Below are 25,866 nucleotides of genomic sequence, written 5' to 3' on the forward strand. Positions count from 1 at the left end.
ATTGCAAAGCTGACATCAACCTCACAAATATTACACCACTTGCCCCCAAACCAGTTCAAGTGGGAAGAGCAAGGCTAAGCACCAGATTTGGCGTGCCTTATGGATGCCCTATTTCAGTGGTGGCTGAGAGCTGATGTTGTTAGTCTTGGAGGGGGCCAATATCTCTGGGCCTTTCCTTTATTATCAGCCTTCAGCTGTCTGTTTGACCTTTGCTGGTTATTGAATATAGAGGGACACATCATTTTTAAGCAGGATTCCCCCTATAATAACGAGTAAAGCCTACACAGACAGCTAATAGTAATGGCCTTGGATCCTTTACGGGAATTGGCCCATTACCAAAATTTTTGCATCAGCCCCTAGCTGTCGGCTTCTCCTCAGCTGGTTATGAATATTATGGGGGACTTAATATTTTTTAATTTATTCAAAAAATACATTGTACAGTAAAATACATGCACTGACTGCACTATATCATACTGACAGCAATACTCCCATCAGCGTTGCCTGCTCTCACTCCTATCAACAAGAGCAAACATACGCTGATGAGAGTAGTAGCTTTTACCACTGGTCACAGATGCTGGGCGGGCTTCCACATGGTCATCTGTTTACCAGTGTGGAAACCACAGCATTCTGACAGGTGTTAATGTGTAAGGTTACCACCGATCAGTCCTGGGGTCTCCCGTGCTGTCACACTGATGGCAGGGTGTTTGGGCCCCCATTTATTTGAATGGTGTCCGAGTCTGGATTCGGGTACCGCTCTGGCACCCGAACCAAACTCTTTTTAAAAGTTTGGCAGAACCTGCCAGACCCGATCATCCACGGGCTCTCCCATCACTATTGCTAAGGCCATGTTCACACATTCAGTAATTGATCAGTATTTCACTTCGGTACTTGTAACCAAGAGTGGGTGAAAATGCAGAAGTGGTGCATGTGTTTCTATTATACTTTTCCTTTCATTGTTCCAATCCTGATTTTGACTTACAAATACTGAATGTGTAAATGTGGCCTAAAAGTAAAACTACTGTTTTCCTGGTGTAAAATAAAGCATGATTGTTATTAATTATAAATACAGTTAATTACAAATGATTTTTTTTAATTATTTGATCTCAAGGGGTATTGATTCTACTTGCGAGATCATCTTGGACTAATTCTTTATTACAATGCTGCTTGAGACCTTGAGAGAGTTTATTATGCACAATAATTGTCTTCCTTCTGTAAGAAGAGCTACTTTGTATTCATTTTATTTTAAATTAATTGTGAACAATTTTAATCATTTTTTAAACTCTCAGAAATTGTCAAGTATCGAACCAATGTTCATGTGTCAAAGTATTTTGCATATTCTATAATTTATGCTAAATATATTAATTTATCACATTCAATGGATTCAATGTTAAGAAAAATATTTTATTTATTTAGTTGTACAATAGTTTTCCATCCCTAATGGACATTCTACCAGGAGCTCACAACACAATTTTTGAAAACTTTAAAGAGCTTCAAAGTATTATTAGAATGACATTCACAAAACATAAGAAAGAACTGGATGTAAATGACCAGAGGAACCTTGTTGATGCCTTCTTAGCAAAACAACAAGAGGTAAGAGGTTTCACTGATTTTTAGATAAATATTTAGAATTCATGGTCATTTTACAGATAATTAGATACTTATAGTTTGGTAGATGCTTGAGATACGTAACTAGGCAGTGGTCTTACAAGTGGACCTCACTCAACTGGACCATCATGTGCTGCCGGCCATGATTCCACAGTATATCTAGGATGCAGTTACTGACAGCTCAGTTGTCCAGTCTAGTGCAGGGGTGTAAAAAGTTGTCAGTGTTTGGTTTGACATCTTGGCTGACTAATCTGAGACTGGGAGGTGCTGGGCTGTTCTCAGGTGTTACCTGTCCCAGGTGATTGCCCAGCTACTTAGCTGGGCTGTCAGTCTCAGACCTCTACCAGCTGTAGCTTTGCCTAAGTGTGGTTGGTTTTCTCTGTGCCTAGTGTTTTTCCTGGATGATCTTTAGCTGACTAACCTTGGACCTCTTTCCGACCCTCCATCTGTTTAACCCCTTTGCTCTGATCCACTATCCTCCTGATATTTTGACTTCGGACTTTCACCTGACTTTGTCTTTATCTCTTGCCTCTGTTTGACATACCCTCCTGGCTTTGGACCTCACTCCTTCACTATCCTTACTCAAGGCTTGTCCGTGAGAAGTGACTCAGCGTCACAGTACCATAATGTAATTATACTTATAGTTCTGCTAGAGGTTATTGGGTATTAGATAAATATCATCTGAACCTGAACATTTTTGTGAAATCAGCTTATTATCTCATGTGTAAGAAGTTTTCCAAAGGCAAATGTTGGAAGAAACAAAGAACAGGTATTGTGCATTTTAGTATCTCTGGTCCTTTCTTCTGGTCAATTAAATTTAGATTCTGAGCCCCAATGGGGACAGTGATGCCAATGTCTGTAAAGTTTTCTGGAAAGGTATAGTGTTCTATAAGGCTAGTTTCACACTAGCGTTTACCAGATCTGCTTCGGGCTGCGGACTTCCTCCGTGAAGCCCCGCCCTCGGCCGCACCTCCGCCGCTACCTCCGCCTACTTCTGCGTGCGGCCTGTCTACCTATCTTTAACATTAGGTACGCAGGTCATGCAGCTGTATGCGGATCTTTCCGCATGCGTCGTTTTGACGTAAAAAAAAACGACGCATGTGGAAGGATCCGCATACAGCCGCACGACCTGTGTACTTAATGTTAAAGATAGGTATGCAGGCCGCATGCAGAAGTAGGCGGAGCTAGCGGTGGAGGTGCGGCCGAGGGCAGGGCTTCACGGAGGAAGTCTACAGCCCGACGCAGATCAGGTAAACGCTAATGTGAAACCAGCCTAAGTGAGTTAAAAAACATAAATAATATGAATAAGCTGCTGCAAGGAAGGACTGCTGATAGAGGTGCCTATAAGTATTTTATGTATCACAGCTGCACCCTCCAAGTTCAAGAGATCTGACAATTATTAAATGTGTTTAAGTGTCCTCGGGAGGCAGATGTCAGTGAAGTGAAGAACTGGACAGGTTGGATTTCAATATCTGATGCTTTTTTGCCATGGAAGACAAGATTCTGTCAGGAAGATCTGGAGCAAAGGTGCCTGTCATGATCAAGTACAGGTTTTGAGTCCTGTTTGCCCTTTTCCCGGGCTGATCACGTCAAGGGTTAACTTTGCTCTTCCTCATTCGGGTTCAGGTTTGCTATTTAGCTTCGCTGCATCCTGCAGGCAGTGTCAGTTAAAGTTTCTGCCTACGGCGTATGCAGCTGACTTTGCGTACCATGATTCGTCCTTCTGCTTTGCTGTCTTTTCCCGTGTCTGTTTATTCCCTTCTTCCCGTCTTGACTCTCTGTTCCCCATTTGTGTTTAGATTCACTGGTACCTGACCTGGCTTGGATTCTGACCTGCTGTCTTGTTTCTTGTCTTTGGCATATTTGCTCCTGACTGGTTTTGACCCATTTGGCTTGTTTCTGACTCTGTGCTTTCCTTTGGTACTGCACTACAGACTAATGTCGACCCGACTTGTTTTACTATTCTGCTGCCACCTGGTGGTAGCCTTGCTGCTGCGCTGCAGGTCTGCTCCTGTTGTGTGCAGTCCTCCCTCCACTCTTTTGCCATCAGGTAGAGCTGCATCTACCTGCATAGCAGCAGCGTGACAGTGTCTATAAGCATTTTATAAATCACAGTTATTTCCAAGACCAACAGGTGAAACAATTATCTAATGTGTCTTCATGAGTGATATTGGAGACATGAAGATTTGGGCATGTTGGATTTTAACATGCCTGTTCCTTTGATTCTATGGGAGATAAAAGGAAATTGAATGGGTGTGCAACCAAACTTACCAATGTACATTAGATAAATAATGGTTAAACCCTCCAATTTCTGAGGAATGGCCAGATTATCTAATGTGTTTTGGAGCCTCCCAATGTTCCCCCCAATGGCAAATGTTAAAGAGAAATAGGATCAGAATGTTCAATTTTAACATGTTTGATCTTATAGTTTGGCAAAATCTAAGCTAAAAACAATATACCCAGTAGTAAGTAAGTTAAATAGTAATAGTTCATGTAAATAAAATGGGTACTTGGTTAACACCATTTTGATCAAAAATGCGTCATCCCACCGGGAAAAGGTGTATCCCACCAAAAAAGGTGTACCCTAATTTGGACAGCCCTATCTCTAGTATTGAACTTCTCTATCAGCAGACCTCAAAATAGATGGGGCAGAGGAGGTCCCAGGCCTTTCTGTGCAGACACCTGCCTGTGGGAAGCTTTGTAGACTAATTGACTACCTCAAAGGGGAGAAACACCCCTGTTTGTAGAAAGTTCAAGAAACTACAGCAAAACAAAAGAAATGAGCAAAGTGTAGATGCACATTCACACTGTGGCTACCTAACAGACAAAACCTAAGGTCAAAGCAAAATGAGCAAATACCTTGCAGTAAGTAAGTAAATAAATAGTAATAGTATATGCATTCCATTGTGACAAGGTCTACCCATTGGGCAGGTGGTTGCACAGTCGGGCCTGGGTCCTGCTCTGCCGCCATCTATATTGAGGTTGGCTGACACAAGGTGAGGTTTTAATACCGACCATTTTGATTGGGTACATCTTGACATGATGGGATGGCTTTTACACTTTTTTGATGAAAATAGTGTCAGCTAAGTACCCCATGTTATTATATGTTGCTATGTGCTATTGCTATTTATATAATTACTTGCTACAGGGTATATGCTCACCTTGGTTTTTTTTCTTCTGCTTTGTTAAATGACCGCAATGTGAACATACACCAAACATTGCACTTATACCAACATATGTTCCGGTTCATGTCCTTGGCTTTGACCTTATTCTTTTCACTGAACGACATTAGAACGTTCTTCATATATATTGTATTTTTCATAGGGAAAGCAAGAATCCAGTCAGTATTACCACAATGAGAACCTGACTGTGCTCGTGGCAGATCTGTTTGGTGCTGGAATGGAGACCACGGCAACCACATTGAGATGGGCTCTTCTATTAATGATAAAATATCCAGAAGTACAAGGTAAGTTATTAAGCAATTAAAACCAACAAACAGCTATAGGGGATGTCTGATGGTGACTCCCCTCTTCCACATGCCCTATTAGAGCATTGAAGCTGATCCCTTTTATTCTTTTGCCTATTAATTAATAAACATCTCTGCGCTTGCAGAAAAAATTCATAATGAAATTGATAAAGTGATCGGGTCGGCTCAAGTTCAGATGGAGCACAGGAAACAAATGCCGTACACGGATGCTGTTGTCCATGAAATTCAACGCTTTGGGGATATCGCACCGACTACAGTGCCACATGTCGCGTCTCAAGATGTAACGTTCAGAGGCTTTTTCATTCCAAAGGTAATCACCTCAACCCCTTAATTGTGTACCTGTCAACCTTGCCATGCAAAAGGTTATGCAATTTGCCTCTTCCGAGAGGAAGATGACTTGAACTTTAGAGCCACCTATTGGACGTAGAGATCCTAAAAGTCATCGATCCATCAACGAGCCTTGTCACACGACTTAGGATAAAAGCCAAATCAGTGTATCAATTTGCAGACACTGAGTTTTGGGGTGTTGCCCCTCATCAGTGCAAAGCATGAGATCTGATTTGACTGTATGAGAGGCCTCTAACTGGGATCTTCTGGGTAATGTTTCTTCTTGTGGAGACTGACATGCCATAGTAAGGAGGCTTATAAGCAGCGCATGGAAACGCTGTGTCTACAAATTGAGATTCTGTTTTGGCTTTTATTCTAAGTCGTATGTCAAGGCTCGTTATAGGGTTGACTTGTGGGATTGCCACTTCTAGTAGATTTGCACAAGAGTTTGTCCTCTTCCTCTCTGAAGAGGCAATTTGCATATTTCATTTCCCAGTGAAGTACTGCATGGCCTTAAAGTCTCCTTACCAAGGCATGTCAGGTATATCACTCTAAACAAGGAGAAATGTTACCCCTTAGATACAAAATGATGTAACTGTGCCTGGTACTGTACACAGCAGATCAATTACTTTTCTTTGAATGGGACACTGCACTTTTTTTTTTTTTAGTGCCACCCTATTGTTTAGTGCCGCTGTAAGCCAGACTTGCACCAATCAGATATCAATTGAAAAATTTCTGTTTGAAGATTAGAAAGAAAAGTCTGTTGGGGTTGTTTTTTTGTTTTTTGTTTTTTTAATTCACTTTCAGAAACTTCACTAATCATACATACTGTGACCTGTGTCTAAATGTGTATCTCCGCTCAGTTTCTGGAGAACAGGAGACCTTTTTTCTAAATTTATAAGCCCCGATTCATCAAGATTGGTCTTCATTAGGGGGTATGTTACAATCAAAATCTCCTCTTCCAACTCTCCGGCTCTCTCCATACTCATTCTAAGGAAAAGTGGAGAGGAATGGATCCGGCACACCAACGCTGTTTATAAAAATTCAAACGTACCGTATATACTCGAGTATAAGCCGAGATTTTCAGCCCAAATTTTTGGGCTGAAAGTGCCCCCCTCGGCTTATACTCGAGTCACGGTAGTGGTGGGGTTTGCGGGTGAGGGGGAGAGGGCGCTGAGGTATACTTACCTAGTCCCAGCGATCCTCGCGCTGTCCCTGCCTTCCTCCCCGTCTTCTGTGCTGCAGCGTCTTCCCCTCTTCAGCGGTCACGTGGGACCGCTCATTAGAGATATGAATAAGCGGCTCCACCTCCCATAGGGGCGGAGCCGCCTATTCATTTCTCTAATCAGCGGTGCCGGTGACCGCTGACAGGAAGATGCTGCAGCACAGAAGACGGGGAGGAAGGCAGGGACAGCTCGAGGATCGCTGGGACTAGGTAAGTATGTTATATTCACCTGTCCGCGTTCCAGCCGCCGGGCGTCGCTCCATCTTTCCGGCGCCTCCATCTTCCCGGCGTCTGCGCTCTGACTGTTCAGGCAGAGGGCGCGATGACGCATATAGTGTGCGCGGCGCCCTCTGCCTGATCAGTCAGAGCAGAGACGCCGGGAAGATGGAGGCGCCGGGACCGGACGCTGGGAGCTGCAATCAAGGGAGGTGAGTATGTGGTTTTTTTTTTTTATTGCAGCAGCAGCAGCGGCCATGGCACAGATATATGTGCAGCATCTATGGGGCAGTATGAACGGCACACAGCACTATATGGGGGCAGTATGAACGGCACACAGCACTATATGGGGCAGTATGAACGGCACACAGCACTATATGGGGGCAGTATGAACGGCACACAGCACTATATGGGGCAGTATGAACGGCACACAGCACTATATGAGGCATCTGTGCAGCATCTATGGGGCAGTATGAACGGCACACAGCACTATATGGGGGCAGTATGAACGGCACACAGCACTATATGGGGGCAGTATGAACGGCACACAGCACTATATGGGGCATCTGTGCAGCATCTATGGGGGCAGTATGAACGGCACACAGCACTATATGGGGGCAGTATGAACGGCACACAGCACTATATGGGGGCAGTATGAACGGCACACAGCACTATATGGGGGCAGTATGAACGGCACACAGCACTATATGGGGCATCTGTGCAGCATCTATGGGGGCAGTATGAACGGCACACAGCACTATATGGGGGCAGTATGAACGGCACACAGCACTATATGGGGCATCTGTGCAGCATCTATGGGGCAGTATGAACGGCACACAGCACTATATGGGGCATCTGTGCAGCATCTATGGGGCAATATGAACGGTGCAGAGCACTATATGGCACAGCTATGGGGAAATAATGATCTATTTTTATTTTTGAAATTCACCGGTAAATGCTACATTTCCACCCTAGGCTTATACTCGAGTCAATAAGTTTTCCCAGTTTTTTGTGGCAAAATTAGGGGGGTCGGCTTATACTCGGGTCGGCTTATACTCGAGTATATACGGTTCTTTAGTCCAGAATAACAAGCCATGGTTAAAAAACATAGAGAAGACCTGACGCATTTCCGGCGCGTTAAAAGCACACTCAGTTATAGGATATCGCTGACAAAATGACCGGAAAAATTAAATAGAAAAAAAGCAACCAATCAGCAACAAGTTAATGATTACATTAATATGCACAAGTAACAGCTTGTGCATATTAATGTAATCAGTAACTTGTTGCTGATTGGTTGCTTTTTTCTATTTATTTTTCCGGTCATTATCCTATGACTAAGGGCGCCTTTAATGCCCTGGAAATGCATCAGGTGTTCTTTTTATTTTTAACCATGGCTTGATATGGTGGAATAAAGTATGTCTGAATTTTTATAAATGGTGTTGGTGTGATGGATCCATTCCTCTCCAGTTTTCCTACAAGGTAGCGCTCACTAGCCGGCACCCACCTGTGGTTCAGATTGGACTCAGCCTCATTTGGTTGTATTTGGATTGGGTTGACCGCTCCCAAACATCTCTCTCCTATACTTATTCTAATGCGTCATAGGTTTACATTGTAAAAGTCACTTTCACATCGTTGAATATCGGAGCAGATGGTGATTGGTGTGTCTGTTAAGACACTTATTCCAAACTGCATACACACATACAAAGATTTAGAGAAAAACAAGTTTATGGGAGCTATTCTTTAGGAGATGCGCGCCTCCCAAGGAAACAAGGAGTGTCTGAAGAGTGGCATGCATCACGAATAGGGTTGAGCGAAACGGGTCGAAATTTTTCAAAAGTCGCTGACTTTTGGCAAGGTCGGGTTTCATGAAACCCGACCCGACCCCTGTGTGGGGTCGGCCATGAAGTCGGCGATCTTTTGAATCTAGAATCGGAATTCCGATACCGATTCCCGATATGTTTAAGATATCGGGAATTGGTATCGGAATTCAGATTTAAGTGTAAAATAAAGAATTAAAATAAAAAATATCGCAATACTTACCCTCTGACGCGCCCTGGTACTAACCGGGATCCTTCCTTCCTTAGAATCAGCCTTTCAGGACCTTGCGGTGACGTCGCGGTGACATCGCGGCTTGTGATTGGCCGCGCGGCCGCCCATGTGACCGCTCGCGCGACTAATCACAAGCCGCGACGTCACCGCGACGTCACCGAAGGTCCTGGAAGGGCTGATTCTTAGGAAGGAAGGCTGCCGGAAAGAAGCAGGGCGCATCCGAGGGTGAGTATATACCTAATATTAATATACTCACCCTCGGACGCGCCCTGATTCTTTCCGGCAGCCTTCCTTCCTAAGAATCAGCCCTTCCAGGACCTTCGGTGACGACGCGGTGACGTCGCGGCTTGTGATTGGTCGCGCGAGCGGTCACATGGGCGGCCGCGCGGCCAATCACAAGCCGCGACGTCACCGCAAGGTCCTAGAAGGCTGATTCTAAGTAAGGAAGGTTCCCGGTTAGTACCAGGGTGCGTCAGAGGGTAAGTATTGCGATATTTTTTATTTTAATTCTTTATTTTACACTAAAATATGGATCGCAGGGCCTGAAGGAGAGTTTCCACTCCTTCAGACCCTGGGAACCATGGAAACCCAATGCTCTGCATTGGGTTTCAGGTTTCGGCCGACCCCGTCCCTGACTTTTTTATACGATCGGCCGATTTCACTCGACCCGACTTTTGAAAAAGTCGGGTTTCGTGAAACCCGACCCGATCCTATAAAAGTAAAGGTCGCTCAACCCTAGTCACGAATGTTACCTCGGTAGTAAGAAATGCCACAGTTCATCATGGATTAGACCAGCTGTGACGTCACTCCCCATAAAGCACCTGTCCCACCCAGGTGATACTAGAATTAAAAAGGCAAAAGTCGCTACATTTATGCGTAACTTCTCATTGCACAAAAAGTTTGAGACTTTTCAAATTGATGCCGGTATTCTGGTATAAGTGCTTTGATGAATCGGAACGATAGTACTTTTTTTGCTAGGATGAATAGGTTTGTTTGCATAAAAAAGAGATATAATATGAAAACCTTATAAGGTACATACATGGACATCTCAACTCCACCAGTGCAAAAGCCATTGGTCCATTTCTGGCTCGTACAATGATGTTTCTAGTAGAGAATGCTCTCTATGATTGCCATTTCTTGAGCTATGGCATAAAAGTGATAGCATGGGGCATGTGATATGGCCTAAAAGTGCACTTTCAAGGATCACCAGATGTAAGAACCCTTTGTCTGAAATCAAGGAAAGGTAAGGATGCCGGCTTTCCATTGGAACTCATTCCTAGAACACCAAAACTTTACTATTTGTTAGATGTATTAAATATATCACATTGTACATCTTAAATCCTTTAATGCTATTTTTGATCATATCTGCTTTCTCCCGCCCCCAGGGAACGACTATCCTCCCGGTGCTGCATTCTATACACAAAGACAAAGAATACTTTGAGAAAGCAGATGAGTTTTATCCAGAACACTTTCTTGACTCAAATGGAAATTTCAAAAAGAACGAGGCCCTCATACCGTTTTCAATAGGTAACATTAATGCTTATATTAGAAGAGTCTAGGACAGCACCTTACTGATGTAATAGATGCTATTTGTAGCACATAATTCACACTGGAGCATTATCAATCAGCTAGAATGGGATTTGCAACCATCTCAAAAACGCCACTCTGCAGTCATTGAAGAGTGGTCAGTAGTGTTGAGCGATACCTTCCGATATCGGAAAGTATCGGTATCGGTTTGGATCGGCCGATATTCAAAAAATATCGGATATCGCCGATACCGATACCCGATCCCAATGCAAGTCAATGGGACCAAAATATCGGAATTAAAATAAACCCTTTCTTTCCTTGTAGGTTCATTCTACATGAAGGAAAACAACTAAGAATAATGTAGGATGTATGGGGGAGGTGGCGGAGACATTAAAGGCAATGAGGATTAGTCCAATCAAATAGAATAGCATGATTTTTTTTTTTTTCTAAAGACGTTCGGATTGAAAAAGATATTGACTATGTAAATTTTTTTTATTTTGTCAGATATTGATGTTTCACTATTCCACGACCTTCCCCTTCTTTTTTTTCCTTTTCCCACACTTTCATCTTCATCATCATCAGCATCTTTGACATCAACTTCTTCACCTTATTCATCTTCTTCTTCATCTTCTACCTATTTTTTTTTTTTTATTACATTCTTCATATTCATTTTCTTCAACTATTATTATTCTTCCTATTCTACATATTCTTTTTATTCCACTGTTATTATTCTTCCTATTCTACTTCTTCATCATATTCTCATTTGTGACAGGCATTCCCGTAGTTGTTATCTATAAAAGTTGGAAGATTACACCTTCCGTTCTGCCAGTCACAAAAGTTACATTTGTCCGCGTTCAGTTTGGCCTGCAGCATCAGGCTTTATCCAGGGGCACCACGAGGAGGAACGGACTCACCCCCATACACTGCTTAGTCTTCTTCTGCATATAATTTAGATAATATCTTTTGCTCTGATATTAAGTGTTATGCTTAATGTTCTTCTGCTCTTTGTTCTGCAGCCTCTTGTTCTTCTGCTTCTCGGTATTCCATGTCGTCGTCTCCAGGGTCGTCGTCTTCAGTGTCGTCATCTCCGCCGTCGTCGTCTCCGCCGTCGTCGTCTCCATCGTCGTCTCCGCCGTCGTCGTCATCGGGGTGGTCTTCCGGGTCGTCGTCGTCGTCGTCATCGGGGTGGTCTTCCGGGTCGTCGACTTTAGGGTCTTCAACTTGGAAATGTAGCAGAAGGTACAAGAAGGCTGAGAAAATGCCAAGAACCAGCTGATGGAACTGGAACTCGGATGGCTACCCGAAGGTTCAAGAGCCTATGGAACTACCGAGGACCAGCTGATGTTACTGGAACCCGGTTACTAAGCAGGAGGTACCCGTGCTAAAAAGCACTACCAAGGACCGCCTGACGTTGGCGGAACTCGGATACCCAGAAGGAGGCACCTAAGCCAAAGGCTCTGCCCGGAACCAGCTGACGTTACTGGAACCAGGATGGGGAGCAGAAGGTACAAGAGCAAAAGACACTGCCGAGAACCAGCTGACGGTACTGGAACCCGGATGGGTAGCCGAAGGTCCAAGAGCCAATGGAACTACCGAGGACCAGCTGACGTTACTGGAACCCGGTTACTAAGCAGGAGGTACCCGTGCCTGAAAGCACTACCAAGGACCACCTGACGTTGGTGGAACTTGGATACCCAGAAGGAGGCACCTAAGCCAAAGGCTCTGCCCGGAACCAGCTGACGTTACTGGAATCAGGATGGGGAGCAGAAGGTACAAGAGCAAAAGACACTGCCTAGAACCAGCTGACGGTGCTGGAACCAGGTGGTGGACCCGAAGGCCCACAGGAGAGGAGAGAACAGCTAGGCCGCGAGGCAGCCGCAGTTACCGAACCCCAACAGTCCTACAGGGGGAGCTGGGCCTACTGGCACTACAGAACCAGCCTTGACTACCAGTTCATGCAGCCCACATAGGAAGCTCCTAAACTGGAGGCACCCTGGAGTTGGCTAACTCGACCGCACCACGACGGGGCAAGCATAGGCGTCTCAGTGAAGTTGACACAACCCGGAAACAGCTGACGGTGCTGAAACCAGGCTTGGCACGAGGGAGTACCTGTGACAAGAACACTGCCGAGAACCAGCTGGCGGTGCTGGAACACGGATGCGTTGCCCCAGTGTGCAAGAGCCAATGGCACGACCGAGGACCAGCTGACGGTGCTGGAACCCGGTTACTAAGCTGTAGGTGCCCGCGCTTAAAAGCACTACCAAGGACCGCCTGGCGTTGGCGGAACTCGGATACCCAGGAGGAGGCACCTAAGCCAAAGGCTCGGCCCGGAACCAGCTGACGGTGCTGGAACCAGGTGGTGGACCCCAAGGCCCACAGGAGAGGAGAGAACAGCTAGGCCGCGAGGCAGCCGCAGTTACCGAACCCCAACAGTCCTACAGGGGGAGCTGGGCCTACTGGCACTACAGAACCAGCCTTGACTACCAGTTCACGCAGCCCACATAGGAAGCTCCTAAACTGGAGGCACCCTGGAGTTGGCTAACTCGACCGCACCACGACGGGGCAAGCATAGGCGTCTCAGTGAAGTTGACACAACCCGGAAACAGCTGACGGTGCTGAAACCAGGCTTGGCACGAGGGAGTACCTGTGACAAGAACACTGCCGAGAACCAGCTGGCGGTGCTGGAACCCGGATGCGTTGCCCCAGTGTGCAAGAGCCAATGGCACGACCGAGGACCAGCTGACGGTGCTGGAACCCGGTTACTAAGCTGTAGGTGCCCGCGCTTAAAAGCACTACCAAGGACCGCCTGGCGTTGGCGGAACTCGGATACCCAGGAGGAGGCACCTAAGCCAAAGGCTCGGCCCGGAACCAGCTGACGGTGCTGGAACCAGGTGGTGGACCCCAAGGCCCACAGGAGAGGAGAGAACAGCTAGGCCGCGAGGCAGCCGCAGTTACCGAACCCCAACAGTCCTACAGGGGGAGCTGGGCCTACTGGCACTACAGAACCAGCCTTGACTACCAGTTCACGCAGCCCACATAGGAAGCTCCTAAACTGGAGGCACCCTGGAGTTGGCTAACTCGACCGCACCACGACGGGGCAAGCATAGGCGTCTCAGTGAAGTTGACACAACCCGGAAACAGCTGACGGTGCTGAAACCAGGCTTGGCACGAGGGAGTACCTGTGACAAGAACACTGCCGAGAACCAGCTGGCGGTGCTGGAACCCGGATGCGTTGCCCCAGTGTGCAAGAGCCAATGGCACGACCGAGGACCAGCTGACGGTGCTGGAACCCGGTTACTAAGCTGTAGGTGCCCGCGCTTAAAAGCACTACCAAGGACCGCCTGGCGTTGGCGGAACTCGGTTACCCAGGAGGAGGCACCTAAGCCAAAGGCTCGGCCCGGAACCAGCTGACGGTGCTGGAACCAGGTGGTGGACCCGAAGGTCCACAGGAGAGGAGAGAACAGCTAGGCCGCGAGGCAGCCGCAGTTACCGAACCCCAACAGTCCTACAGGGGGAGCTGGGTCTACTGGCACTACAGAACCAGCCTTGACTACCAGTTCACGCAGCCCACATAGGAAGCTCCTAAACTGGAGGCACCCTGGAGTTGGCTAACCCGACCGCACCACGACGAGGCAAGCATAGGTGTCTCAGTGAGCTTGACACAACCCGGAAACAGCTGACGGTGCTGAAACCAGGTTTGGCACGAGGGAGTACCTGTGACAAAAACACTGCCGAGAACCAGCTGGCGGTGCTGGAACCCGGATGCGTTGCCCCAGTGTGCAAGAGCCAATGGCACGACCGAGGACTAGCTGACGGTGCTGGAACCCGGTTACTAAGCTGTAGGTGCCCGCGCTTAAAAGCACTACCAAGGACCGCCTGGCGTTGACGGAACTCGGATACCCAGGAGGAGGCACCTAAGCCAAAGGCTCGGCCCGGAACCAGCTGACGGTGCTGGAACCAGGTGGTGGACCCGAAGGTCCACAGGAGAGGAGAGAACAGCTAGGCCGCGAGGCAGCCGCAGTTACCGAACCCCAACAGTCCTACAGGGGGAGCTGGGCCTACTGGCACTACAGAACCAGCCTTGACTACCAGTTCACGCAGCCCACATAGGAAGCTCCTAAACTCGAGGCACCCTGGAGTTGGCTAACTCGACCGCACCACGACGGGGCAAGCATAGGCGTCTCAGTGAAGTTGACACAACCCGGAAACAGCTGACGGTGCTGAAACCAGGCTTGGCACGAGGGAGTACCTGTGACAAGAACACTGCCGAGAACCAGCTGGCGGTGCTGGAACACGGATGCGTTGCCCCAGTGTGCAAGAGCCAATGGCACGACCGAGGACCAGCTGACGGTGCTGGAACCCGGTTACTAAGCTGTAGGTGCCCGCGCTTAAAAGCACTACCAAGGACCGCCTGGCGTTGGCGGAACTCGGATACCCAGGAGGAGGCACCTAAGCCAAAGGCTCGGCCCGGAACCAGCTGACGGTGCTGGAACCAGGTGGTGGACCCGAAGGTCCACAGGAGAGGAGAGAACAGGTAGGCCGCGAGGCAGCCGCAGTTACCGAACCCCAACAGTCCTACAGGGGGAGCTGGGCCTACTGGCAATACAGAACCAGCCTTGACTACCAGTTCACGCAGCACACATAGGAAGCTCCTAAACTGGAGGCACCCTGGAGTTGGCTAACCCGACCGCACCACGACGAGGCAAGCATAGGTGTCTCAGTGAGCTTGACACAACCCGGAAACAGCTGACGGTGCTGAAACCAGGTTTGGCACGAGGGAGTACCTGTGACAAAAACACTGCCGAGAACCAGCTGGCGGTGCTGGAACCCGGATGCGTTGCCCCAGTGTGCAAGAGCCAATGGCACGACCGAGGACTAGCTGACGGTGCTGGAACCCGGTTACTAAGCTGTAGGTGCCCGCGCTTAAAAGCACTACCAAGGACCGCCTGGCGTTGGCGGAACTCGGATACCCAGGAGGAGGCACCTAAGCCAAAGGCTCGGCCCGGAACCAGCTGACGGTGCTGGAACCAGGTGGTGGACCCGAAGGTCCACAGGAGAGGAGAGAACAGCTAGGCCGCGAGGCAGCCGCAGTTACCGAACCCCAACAGTCCTACAGGGGGAGCTGGGCCTACTGGCACTACAGAACCAGCCTTGACTACCAGTTCACGCAGCCCACATAGGAAGCTCCTAAACTGGAGGCACCCTGGAGTTGGCTAACTCGACCGCACCACGACGGGGCAAGCATAGGCGTCTCAGTGAAGTTGACACAACCCGGAAACAGCTGACGGTGCTGAAACCAGGCTTGGCACGAGGGAGTACCTGTGACAAGAACACTGCCAAGAACCAGCTGGCGGTGCTGGAACACGGATGCGTTGCCCCAGTGTGCAAGAGCCAATGGCACGACCGAGGACCAGCTGACGGTGCTGGAACCCGGTTACTAAGCTGTAGGTGCCCACGCTTAAAAGCACTACCAAGGACCGCCTGGCGTTGGCGGAACTCGGATACCCAGGAGGAGGCACCTAAGCCAAAGGCTTGGCCCGGAACCAGCTGACGGTGCTGGAACCAGGTGGTGGACCCGAAGGTCCACAGGAGAGGAGAGAACAGCTAGGCCGCGAGGCAGCCGCAGTTACCGAACCCCAACAGTCCTACAGGGGGAGCTGGGCCTACTGGCACTACAGAACCAGCCTTGACTACCAGTTCACGCAGCCCACATAGGAAGCTCCTAAACTGGAGGCACCCTGGAGTTGGCTAACTCGACCGCACCACGACGGGGCAAGCATAGGCGTCTCAGTGAAGTTGACACAACCCGGAAACAGCTGACGGTGCTGAAACCAGGCTTGGCACGAGGGAGTACCTGTGACAAGAACACTGCCGAGAACCAGCTGGCGGTGCTGGAACACGGATGCGTTGCCCCAGTGTGCAAGAGCCAATGGCACGACCGAGGACCAGCTGACGGTGCTGGAACCCGGTTACTAAGCTGTAGGTGCCCGCGCTTAAAAGCACTACCAAGGACCGCCTGGCGTTGGCGGAACTCGGATACCCAGGAGGAGGCACCTAAGCCAAAGGCTCGCCCGGAACCAGCTGACGGTGCTGGAACCAGGTGGTGGACCCGAAGGTCCACAGGAGAGGAGAGAACAGCTAGGCCGCGAGGCAGCCGCAGTTACCGAACCCCAACAGTCCTACAGGGGGAGCTGGGCCTACTGGCACTACAGAACCAGCCTTGACTACCAGTTCACGCAGCCCACATAGGAAGCTCCTAAACTGGAGGCACCCTGGAGTTGGCTAACTCGACCGCACCACGACGGGGCAAGCATAGGCGTCTCAGTGAAGTTGACACAACCCGGAAACAGCTGACGGTGCTGAAACCAGGCTTGGCACGAGGGAGTACCTGTGACAAGAACACTGCCGAGAACCAGCTGGCGGTGCTGGAACACGGATGCGTTGCCCCAGTGTGCAAGAGCCAATGGCACGACCGAGGACCAGCTGACGGTGCTGGAACCCGGTTACTAAGCTGTAGGTGCCCGCGCTTAAAAGCACTACCAAGGACCGCCTGGCGTTGGCGGAACTCGGATACCCAGGAGGAGGCACCTAAGCCAAAGGCTCGCCCGGAACCAGCTGACGGTGCTGGAACCAGGTGGTGGACCCGAAGGTCCACAGGAGAGGAGAGAACAGCTAGGCCGCGAGGCAGCCGCAGTTACCGAACCCCAACAGTCCTACAGGGGGAGCTGGGCCTACTGGCACTACAGAACCAGCCTTGACTACCAGTTCATGCAGCCCACATAGGAAGCTCCTAAACTGGAGGCACCCTGGAGTTGGCTAACTCGACCGCACCACGACGGGGCAAGCATAGGCGTCTCAGTGAAGTTGACACAACCCGGAAACAGCTGACGGTGCTGAAACCAGGCTTGGCACGAGGGAGTACCTGTGACAAGAACACTGCCGAGAACCAGCTGGCGGTGCTGGAACACGGATGCGTTGCCCCAGTGTGCAAGAGCCAATGGCACGACCGAGGACCAGCTGACGGTGCTGGAACCCGGTTACTAAGCTGTAGGTGCCCGCGCTTAAAAGCACTACCAAGGACCGCCTGGCGTTGGCGGAACTCGGATACCCAGGAGGAGGCACCTAAGCCAAAGGCTTGGCCCGGAACCAGCTGACAGTGCTGGAACCAGGTGGTGGACCCGAAGGTCCACAGGAGAGGAGAGAACAGCTAGGCCGCGAGGCAGCCGCAGTTACCGAACCCCAACAGTCCTACAGGGGGAGCTGGGCCTACTGGCACTACAGAACCAGCCTTGACTACCAGTTCACGCAGCCCACATAGGAAGCTCCTAAACTGGAGGCACCCTGGAGTTGGCTAACTCGACCGCACCACGACGGGGCAAGCATAGGCGTCTCAGTGAAGTTGACACAACCCGGAAACAGCTGACGGTGCTGAAACCAGGCTTGGCACGAGGGAGTACCTGTGACAAGAACACTGCCGAGAACCAGCTGGCGGTGCTGGAACACGGATGCGTTGCCCCAGTGTGCAAGAGCCAATGGCACGACCGAGGACCAGCTGACGGTGCTGGAACCCGGTTACTAAGCTGTAGGTGCCCGCGCTTAAAAGCACTACCAAGGACCGCCTGGCGTTGGCGGAACTCGGATACCCAGGAGGAGGCACCTAAGCCAAAGGCTCGCCCGGAACCAGCTGACGGTGCTGGAACCAAGTGGTGGACCCGAAGGTCCACAGGAGAGGAGAGAACAGCTAGGCCGCGAGGCAGCCGCAGTTACCGAACCCCAACAGTCCTACAGGGGGAGCTGGGCCTACTGGCACTACAGAACCAGCCTTGACTACCAGTTCACGCAGCCCACATAGGAAGCTCCTAAACTGGAGGCACCCTGGAGTTGGCTAACTCGACCGCACCACGACGGGGCAAGCATAGGCGTCTCAGTGAAGTTGACACAACCCGGAAACAGCTGACGGTGCTGAAACCAGGCTTGGCACGAGGGAGTACCTGTGACAAGAACACTGCCGAGAACCAGCTGGCGGTGCTGGAACACGGATGCGTTGCCCCAGTGTGCAAGAGCCAATGGCACGACCGAGGACCAGCTGACGGTGCTGGAACCCGGTTACTAAGCTGTAGGTGCCCGCGCTTAAAAGCACTACCAAGGACCGCCTGGCGTTGGCGGAACTCGGATACCCAGGAGGAGGCACCTAAGCCAAAGGCTCGGCCCGGAACCAGCTGACGTTGCTGGAACCATGTGGTGGACCCGAAGGTCCACAGGAGAGGAGAGAACAGCTAGGCCGCGAGGCAGCCGCAGTTACCGAACCCCAACAGTCCTACAGGGGGAGCTGGGCCTACTGGCACTACAGAACCAGCCTTGACTACCAGTTCACGCAGCCCACATAGGAAGCTCCTAAACTGGAGGCACCCTGGAGTTGGCTAACTCGACCGCACCACGACGGGGCAAGCATAGGCGTCTCAGTGAAGTTGACACAACCCGGAAACAGCTGACGGTGCTGAAACCAGGCTTGGCACGAGGGAGTACCTGTGACAAGAACACTGCCGAGAACCAGCTGGCGGTGCTGGAACCCAGATGCGTTGCCTTGCCTATTAAAGATTGTCTTCCTAGAGCCCCAACTAGCGGTGTTGGAGCAAAGGGTAAGCAGGGGGAGATGAGTGTAGGCCGAAGCCTGCACTGGAGGCAGCTTTGTGTCTGCGTTGCGTTTGCAGGACACTTTGCCGGCTACACACTGGGGGAACAGCTGGCGTTGCTGAACCCCACTAACACAATGGCGTGTGTTTTTCTCTGTGCAGCTAGCACTTGCGGGCAAAAACTAGCGATGTTAGAGCCCGTGTTGAAGCAGGAGGAGGAGGAGAGGAGCAGAGTGTAGGCCGAAGCCTAGTTGAACCAATTTCAAAGGAAACCTTTAACCCCCCCCTCAGGTGTTACAAAGTACAAGAGACACACCTTGTGCAGTATTAATGCTGCACAAGTGAAAGGTTGCTCTATTAATTTGTCTACTTGCACACGCTGAATGAAAGACATACACAATTTACCCCATTCTACAGTCAAACTGTAGTGGATGCGTGACTTGGTTTTTTGATGAGACGCAGCACAGGTGTCCTAAATAACGCCTTGGTGCTTGGCGCAGCTTCCTGAGCGTTGTTATTTGCTGTACAGGAGTCTGCGCTCTTGTGTTATCCCTTGGCAATGCCCTGTTAGCGCTGCCCATCTTATGACATCATTTCATGTTGGCCGGTGCGGTTAACGATGGCCATAAATCCCAGACCCACAGTGTCTTTTCATAAAGCCACACTGCGGTGCTGGGATTCGTGGCCTTGAGCAGTAAATATTTTGGCCGCTCACACACGTCCTTACACCTGCTTCAGACTGGGCGGCCTCTGCTGATCCCTTCTCGCATGCCGCGGCCATGAGGCTGCACAGTCTGAAGAAGGCGGAAGGAGATGAGTTAAGACAGGCGAAGATATGCACTGCTCGTGCCCATCAATCACACCCTCGCAGTCAAAATAATTAAGACAACGAGGAGCCTTTTATTCAGGCAGGGCGGACGAACAGGCGCAAGTAGCCAACCAATGATGTCAGAAGACGGGAAGCGCTAACAAGGGGGGTGCTGCGTATCATTAGAAAGGAAAGTCACACCTCAGGGACAGTGGAATGGTCTCAAAGAGACACATTTTGTACGTGTTGAGTTCCACGTGGGCAAGGAGAAAACATCAGCCACCTTGTACAAATGCAGCAGTACTGCTGTACAAGGTGGCTGTTATACATAGAAACACCTGGGGGTGGGGGCCAGGCTCCCTTCAATTTCAGTTCATGTGCCTGCGTGGCGTTTGCAGGTCACGTTGCAAGCTGCACAGCAGGGGAACAGCTGGCGGTGCTGAACCCCACTAACACATTGGCTGGTGTTTTTCTCTGTGCAGCTAGCATTTCCGGGCAAAAACTAGCGGTGTTTGAACCCAGGGTCAGCAGGAGGAGGAGGAGGAGAGGAGCAAAGTGTAGGCCGAAGCCTGCACTGGTGGCAGCTTTTGGTCGGTTGTGCCAGCGTGGCTTGTGCTGGACACGATGCCGGCTACACAGCGGGGGAACAGCTGGCGGTGCTGAACCCCACTAACACATTGGCTGGTGTTTTTCTCTGTGCAGCTAGCATTTCCGGGCAAAAACTAGCGGTGTTTGAGCCCAGGGTCAGCAGGAGGAGGAGGAGAGGAGCAAAGTGTAGGCCGAAGCCTGCACTGGTGGCAGCTTTTGGTCGGTTGTGCCAGTGTGGCTTGTGCTGGACACGATGCCGGCTACACAGCGGGGGAACAGCTGGCGTTGCTGAACCCCACTAACACATTGGCTGGTGTTTTTCTCTGTGCAGCTAGCATTTCCGGGCAAAAACTAGCGTTGTTAGAGCCCAGGGTCAGCAGGAGGAGGAGAGGAGCAGAGTGTAGGCCGAAGCCTAGTTGAACCAATTTCAAAGGTTACCTTTAACCCCCCCTCAGGTGTTACAAAGTACAAGAGCCACTCCTTCTGCAGCATTAATGCTGCACAAGTAAAAGGTTGCTCTATTAATTTGTCTACTTGCACAAGCTGAATGCAACACGTAGACTATTTAGCCCATTATACTGTTAATCAGTAGTGGAGGCGTGACTTGTCTTTTTAAAGAAAAGCAGCACAGGTGTCGAAAACAACACCTTTTTGCATGGGCGCAGCTTCCTGAGCGTTGTTAGTTGCTGTATAGGAGTCTGCGCTCTTGTGATCCTTTGGCCATGCGCTGTGAGCGCTTCCTGTCTTATGACCTCATTTCATGTTGGCCGTTGCGGTTAGCGATGGACATGAATCCCAGACCCACAGTGTGTTTTTAAAAAATCACACTGCGGTGCTGGGATTCGTGCCCTGGTGCACTAAATATGTTTGCCGCTCACACATGTCCTTACACCTGCTTCAGACTGGGCGGCCTCATCTGATCCCTTATCGCCTGCCGCGGCCATGAGGACACCCAGTCTGAAGAAGGCGGAAGGAGATGAGTGAACACAGGCAAACATATGCACTGCACATGCCCATCAATCACACCCTCGCTGTCCAAAAAAATAAGACACCGAGGGGCGTTGTTTCCAGCAGGGGAGATGCACAGGCGCAGCCAGCTAACCAATGATGTCAAAAGACGGGCAGCGCTAACAAGGGTGGTGCTGCGTGTCATTACAAAGGAAAGTCACACCTCAGGGACATTGTAATGGTCTCTAATGAGACACATTTTGTACGTGTTGAGTTCCACGTGGGCAAGGAGAAAAAGTCAGCCACCTTGTACAAATGCAGCAGTACTGCTGTACAAGGTGGCTGTTATACATAGAAACACCTGTGGGTGGGGGGCAGGCTCCCTTCAATTTCAGTTCATGTGCCTGCATGGCGTTTGCAGGTCACGTTGCAAGCTACACAGCAGGGGAACAGCTGGCGTTGCTGAACCCCACTGACACATTGACTGGTGTTTTTCTCTGTGCAGATTGCATGTCCGGGCAAAAACTAGCGGTGTTAGAGCCCAGGGTCAGCAGGAGGAGGAGGAGAGGAGCAAAGTGTAGGCCGAAGCCTGCACTGGTGGCAGCTTTTGTTCTGTTGTGCCAGCGTAGCTTGTGCTGGACACGTTGCCGACTACACAGCAGGGGAACAGCTGGCGGTGCTGAACCCCACTGACACATCACCTAGTGTTTTTTCTGTGTAGACAACACTTCCAGGTGGCAACTGACAGTGTTGAAACCCAGGGAATGAAAGAGGAGCAGAGTGTAGGCCGAAGCCTGCAGTGGAGCAAGTTGAAAGGGAACCTTTAACCCCCCCCCCCCCCAGGCATTTGTTGCTGAAAGAGCCATCTTGTACAGCAGTAATACTGCACATGGAAAATGGTGGCTCCGAAAATTATGCTCCTTGCAAACGCTGAAGTACACACTCATATAATGTGTCCCCTCACACCGTCAAACCATCCCGGAAGTGGGACTTTCCTTTGTAATGTGACACAGCACAGCCGTCATTCCAACCCCCTTGGTGCCGGGCGCCACCTCCTCAACGTTGTTTGGTTCTGTCACGGAGCCCGCGCTGTAATGTTATCCCTTGGCCATGCACAGTTAGCGGTGCCCGTCTTCTGACATCATGTAGGTGTCAGGCTGGCAGTGCCTGTGCGTCCAAGCTGCCCGAGATCCAACCTTGCATTGTCATCTAATGTAGTCCCACTGCGGGCCAGGGATCCATGGGCATGCGCAGTGCATATCATCGCCTCTCACTCACCTCCTTCCTGCTTCTTCAGACTGTGCGGCGTCACGGCCGTGGCATGCTATTAGGGATCAGCTGACGCCGCCTAGTCTGAAGAAGCGTGAAGAAGGGGAGTGAGAGGCTAGTATATGCACTGCGCATGGCCATGGATACCAGGCCCACTGTGGGATCACATTAGACGACACTGCGAGGTGTGATTTCGGGCAGCGTGGACGCACAGGCGCAGCCAGGACGACAACAAATGATGTCAGAGGACGGGCAGCGCAAACTGTGCATGGCCAAGGGATAACATAACAGCGCAGGGTCCATGACGGAATCAAACAACGCTAAGGAGGCAGCGCACGGTGCCAAGGGGGTAGCAATGACGGCTGTGCTGCGTCACATTACAAAGGAAAGTCCCACCTCCGGGACGGTTGGACGGTGTGAGGGGACACATTACATGAGTGTGTAGTTCAGCGTTTGCAAGGAGCATAATTTCAAGAGCGACCTTTCCCTTGTGCAGTATTAGTGCTGCACATGGTGGCTCTATCAGTAACAAACGCCTAGGGGGGGGGGGGGACAGGTCCCCTTACATTTTAGTTGTGCCAGCGTGGCGGTCGCATGACACATTGCCGGATACACAGCTGGGGATCAGCTGACGTTACTGAACCCCAATAACAGAGGAGCGACTGTTGACTGTGCACACAGCACTTCCAGGCACCAACTGGCGGTGTTAGAGCCCAGGGACAGCAGGAGGAGCAGATTGGAGGTATTGCCGCACACACAGCTGGGGATCAGCTGACGTTACTGAACCCCAATAACAGAGGAGCGACTGTTGACTGTGCACACAGCACTTCCAGGCACCAACTGGCGGTGTTAGAGCCCAGGGACAGCAGGAGGAGCAGAGGAACAGAGTGTAGGCCGAAGCCTGATTGGAGCAAGTTGAAAGGAAACCTTTAACCCCCCCCCCAAGACGTTTGTAGCTGAAAGAGCCATGTTGTGCAGCACTAAGGATGCAAAAGGAAAAGGTTGCTCTTTTAATTATGCTCCTTGCAAACACCGAAGTAAACACTAAAAATGTGTCCCTTTATACCGTTAAACCGTTCCGGAGGTGCGAATTTCCTTCGTAATGGGAGACAGCACAGCTGTCATTCCTATCCCCTTGATGCCGTGCGCTGCCTCCTCAGCGTTGTTTTAAGCTGTCACGAGCCTGCGCTGTTCTGTTAGCCCTTGGCCATGCCCAATTAGCGCTGCCTGTCTTCTGACATAATTTGGTGTCACGCTGTCAGTGCCTGTGCGTCCACGCTGCTCCAGATCCCACCTCGCAGTCTCATCTAACGTAATCCCACTGCGGGCCTTGGAACCATGGGCATGCACAGTGCATAACCTCGACTCTCACTCCCCTCCTTCCCTCTTCTTCAGACTGTGCGGTGTCACGGCCGTGGCATGCTAGGGATCAGCTGACGGCGCACAGTCTAAAGAAGGCGGAGGGAAATGAGCGAGAGCCCGAGGGGAAGATATGCACTGCGCATGCCCATGGATCCCAGGCCCGCAGTGTGACTCAATCAGAAGACACTGCGAGGCGGGATCTCGGGCACCGCGGCCGCACAGGCGCAGCCAGCCTGACACCAAATTATGTCAGAAGACAGGCAGCGCAAATAGGGCATGCCCAAGGGATAACAGAACAGCGCAGGCTCCGTGACAGCTTAAAACAACGCTGAGGAGGCAGCGCATGGCACCAAGGGGGTAGGAATGACGGCTGTGCTGCGTCACATTACGAAGGAAAGTCCCAGCTCCGGGACGGTATAACGGTATCAGTGAACACATTTTATAAGTGTTAAGTTCTGCGTGTGCAAAGAGCTAAAAAAAAAGAGCTACCTTTTCCTTGTGCAGCATTACTGCTGCACAAGATGGCTCTTTCAGTAACAAACGACGGGGGGGGGGACAGGTTCCCTTACATTTAGGTTGTTGTGCCAGCGTGGCGGTCGCAGGACACATTGCCGGCTACACAGCTGGGGATCAGCTGACGTTACTGAAACCCAATAACACTGGGTCGTATGTTTTTACTGTGCAGCCTGCACTTCTGAGCCGCAACTGGCGGTGTTGGAGCCCAGGAATAGCAGTTCAGGTGGTAGAAAGATGAACACAGCAGGAGACCTGGATGACACCCAATTACTTAATCAGGCAGAGGAGTGGCAAATTCCTGCGAGATCCAGGCCTGGTTCATTTTCAGGAAAGTAAGCCGGTCAACGTTATCGGAGGATAGTCGCATGCGACGGTCTGTTAGTACACCACCTGCGGCACTAAAGACACGTTCCGATAAGACACTAGCCGCAGGGCAAGCCAGCACCTCCAATGCATACTGGCTTAGCTCTGGCCATGTATCCAGCTTAGAGACCCAAAACTTGAACGGGGAAGAGCCGTCTGGGAGTACAGTAAGAGGGCAAGCCATGTAGTCTGTCACCATCTGACGGAACCGTTGCCTCCTGCTGACTGGAGCCGCCGGTGATGGTGTAGACATTTGGGGCGGGCACACAAAAGTGTGCCAGAGTTGTGCCATACTGGGCTTGCCTTGGGCAGAGGCACTGCTTCTGCTCCCTCTTTGGGCAGAGCCTCCCCCACTGCCTCGACGCACTGAGCTGCTTTGTAAAGCACTAGCAGCACTCCTCTCAGTTGGACAGGAGAAGATGATGGAATTCACCAGTGTGTCGTGGTACTCCCGCAATTTACGCTCCCGGGTCAACGCAGGGATGAGGTTTTGGACGTTGTCCCGGTAGCGAGGATCGAGGAGGGTGAACACCCAATAATCAGGCATGTTGAGAATGTGGTCGATGCGGCGGTCGTTTCTCAGGCACTGCAGCATGAAATCCACCATGTGCTGCAGAGTGCCAACTGGCCCAGAAACGCTGTCCCCTGCTTGAGACATGATCTCTGCCCGCTCGTCATCACCCCACCCTCGCTGTACACACTGACCACTGGACAATTGTGTCGCTCCCTCCTCTGGACGGAGCTCTTCCTCCTCCATTGACTCCTCCTCATCCTCCTCACAAATTGGCCCCTGCGTACCCCTTTGTGAGGAACCACGTGGCGCTGACTCTCCAGAAGCTGATGGAAAAGGTGACTCCTCATCCTCCACCTCTTCCACCACATCATCCCTTAACCCTTGCAAAGTTTGCTGAAGCAGGCAGATAAGGGGGACAGTCATGCTGAC

The 25,866-nt window shown here is 50.7% G+C and overlaps 1 protein-coding gene across 1 annotated transcript in view; it reads left to right on the forward strand.

Moving 5' to 3' along the window:
* The window catches only part of LOC138638757 (cytochrome P450 2C31-like), a 48,614-nt gene that overhangs the window by 16,182 nt on the left and 6,566 nt on the right, over window positions 1–25,866 (forward strand). Inside the window, exons 2-5 of the mRNA XM_069728317.1 lie at window positions 1,414–1,590; window positions 4,930–5,071; window positions 5,218–5,402; window positions 10,295–10,436. Of these exons, the coding sequence (XP_069584418.1) occupies window positions 1,414–1,590; window positions 4,930–5,071; window positions 5,218–5,402; window positions 10,295–10,436 (646 nt within the window). The remainder of the gene's footprint in view (window positions 1–1,413; window positions 1,591–4,929; window positions 5,072–5,217; window positions 5,403–10,294; window positions 10,437–25,866) is intronic.

Source organism: Ranitomeya imitator, chromosome 5, assembly GCF_032444005.1.
Source record: "Ranitomeya imitator isolate aRanImi1 chromosome 5, aRanImi1.pri, whole genome shotgun sequence".
NCBI lineage: Eukaryota > Metazoa > Chordata > Amphibia > Anura > Dendrobatidae > Ranitomeya > Ranitomeya imitator.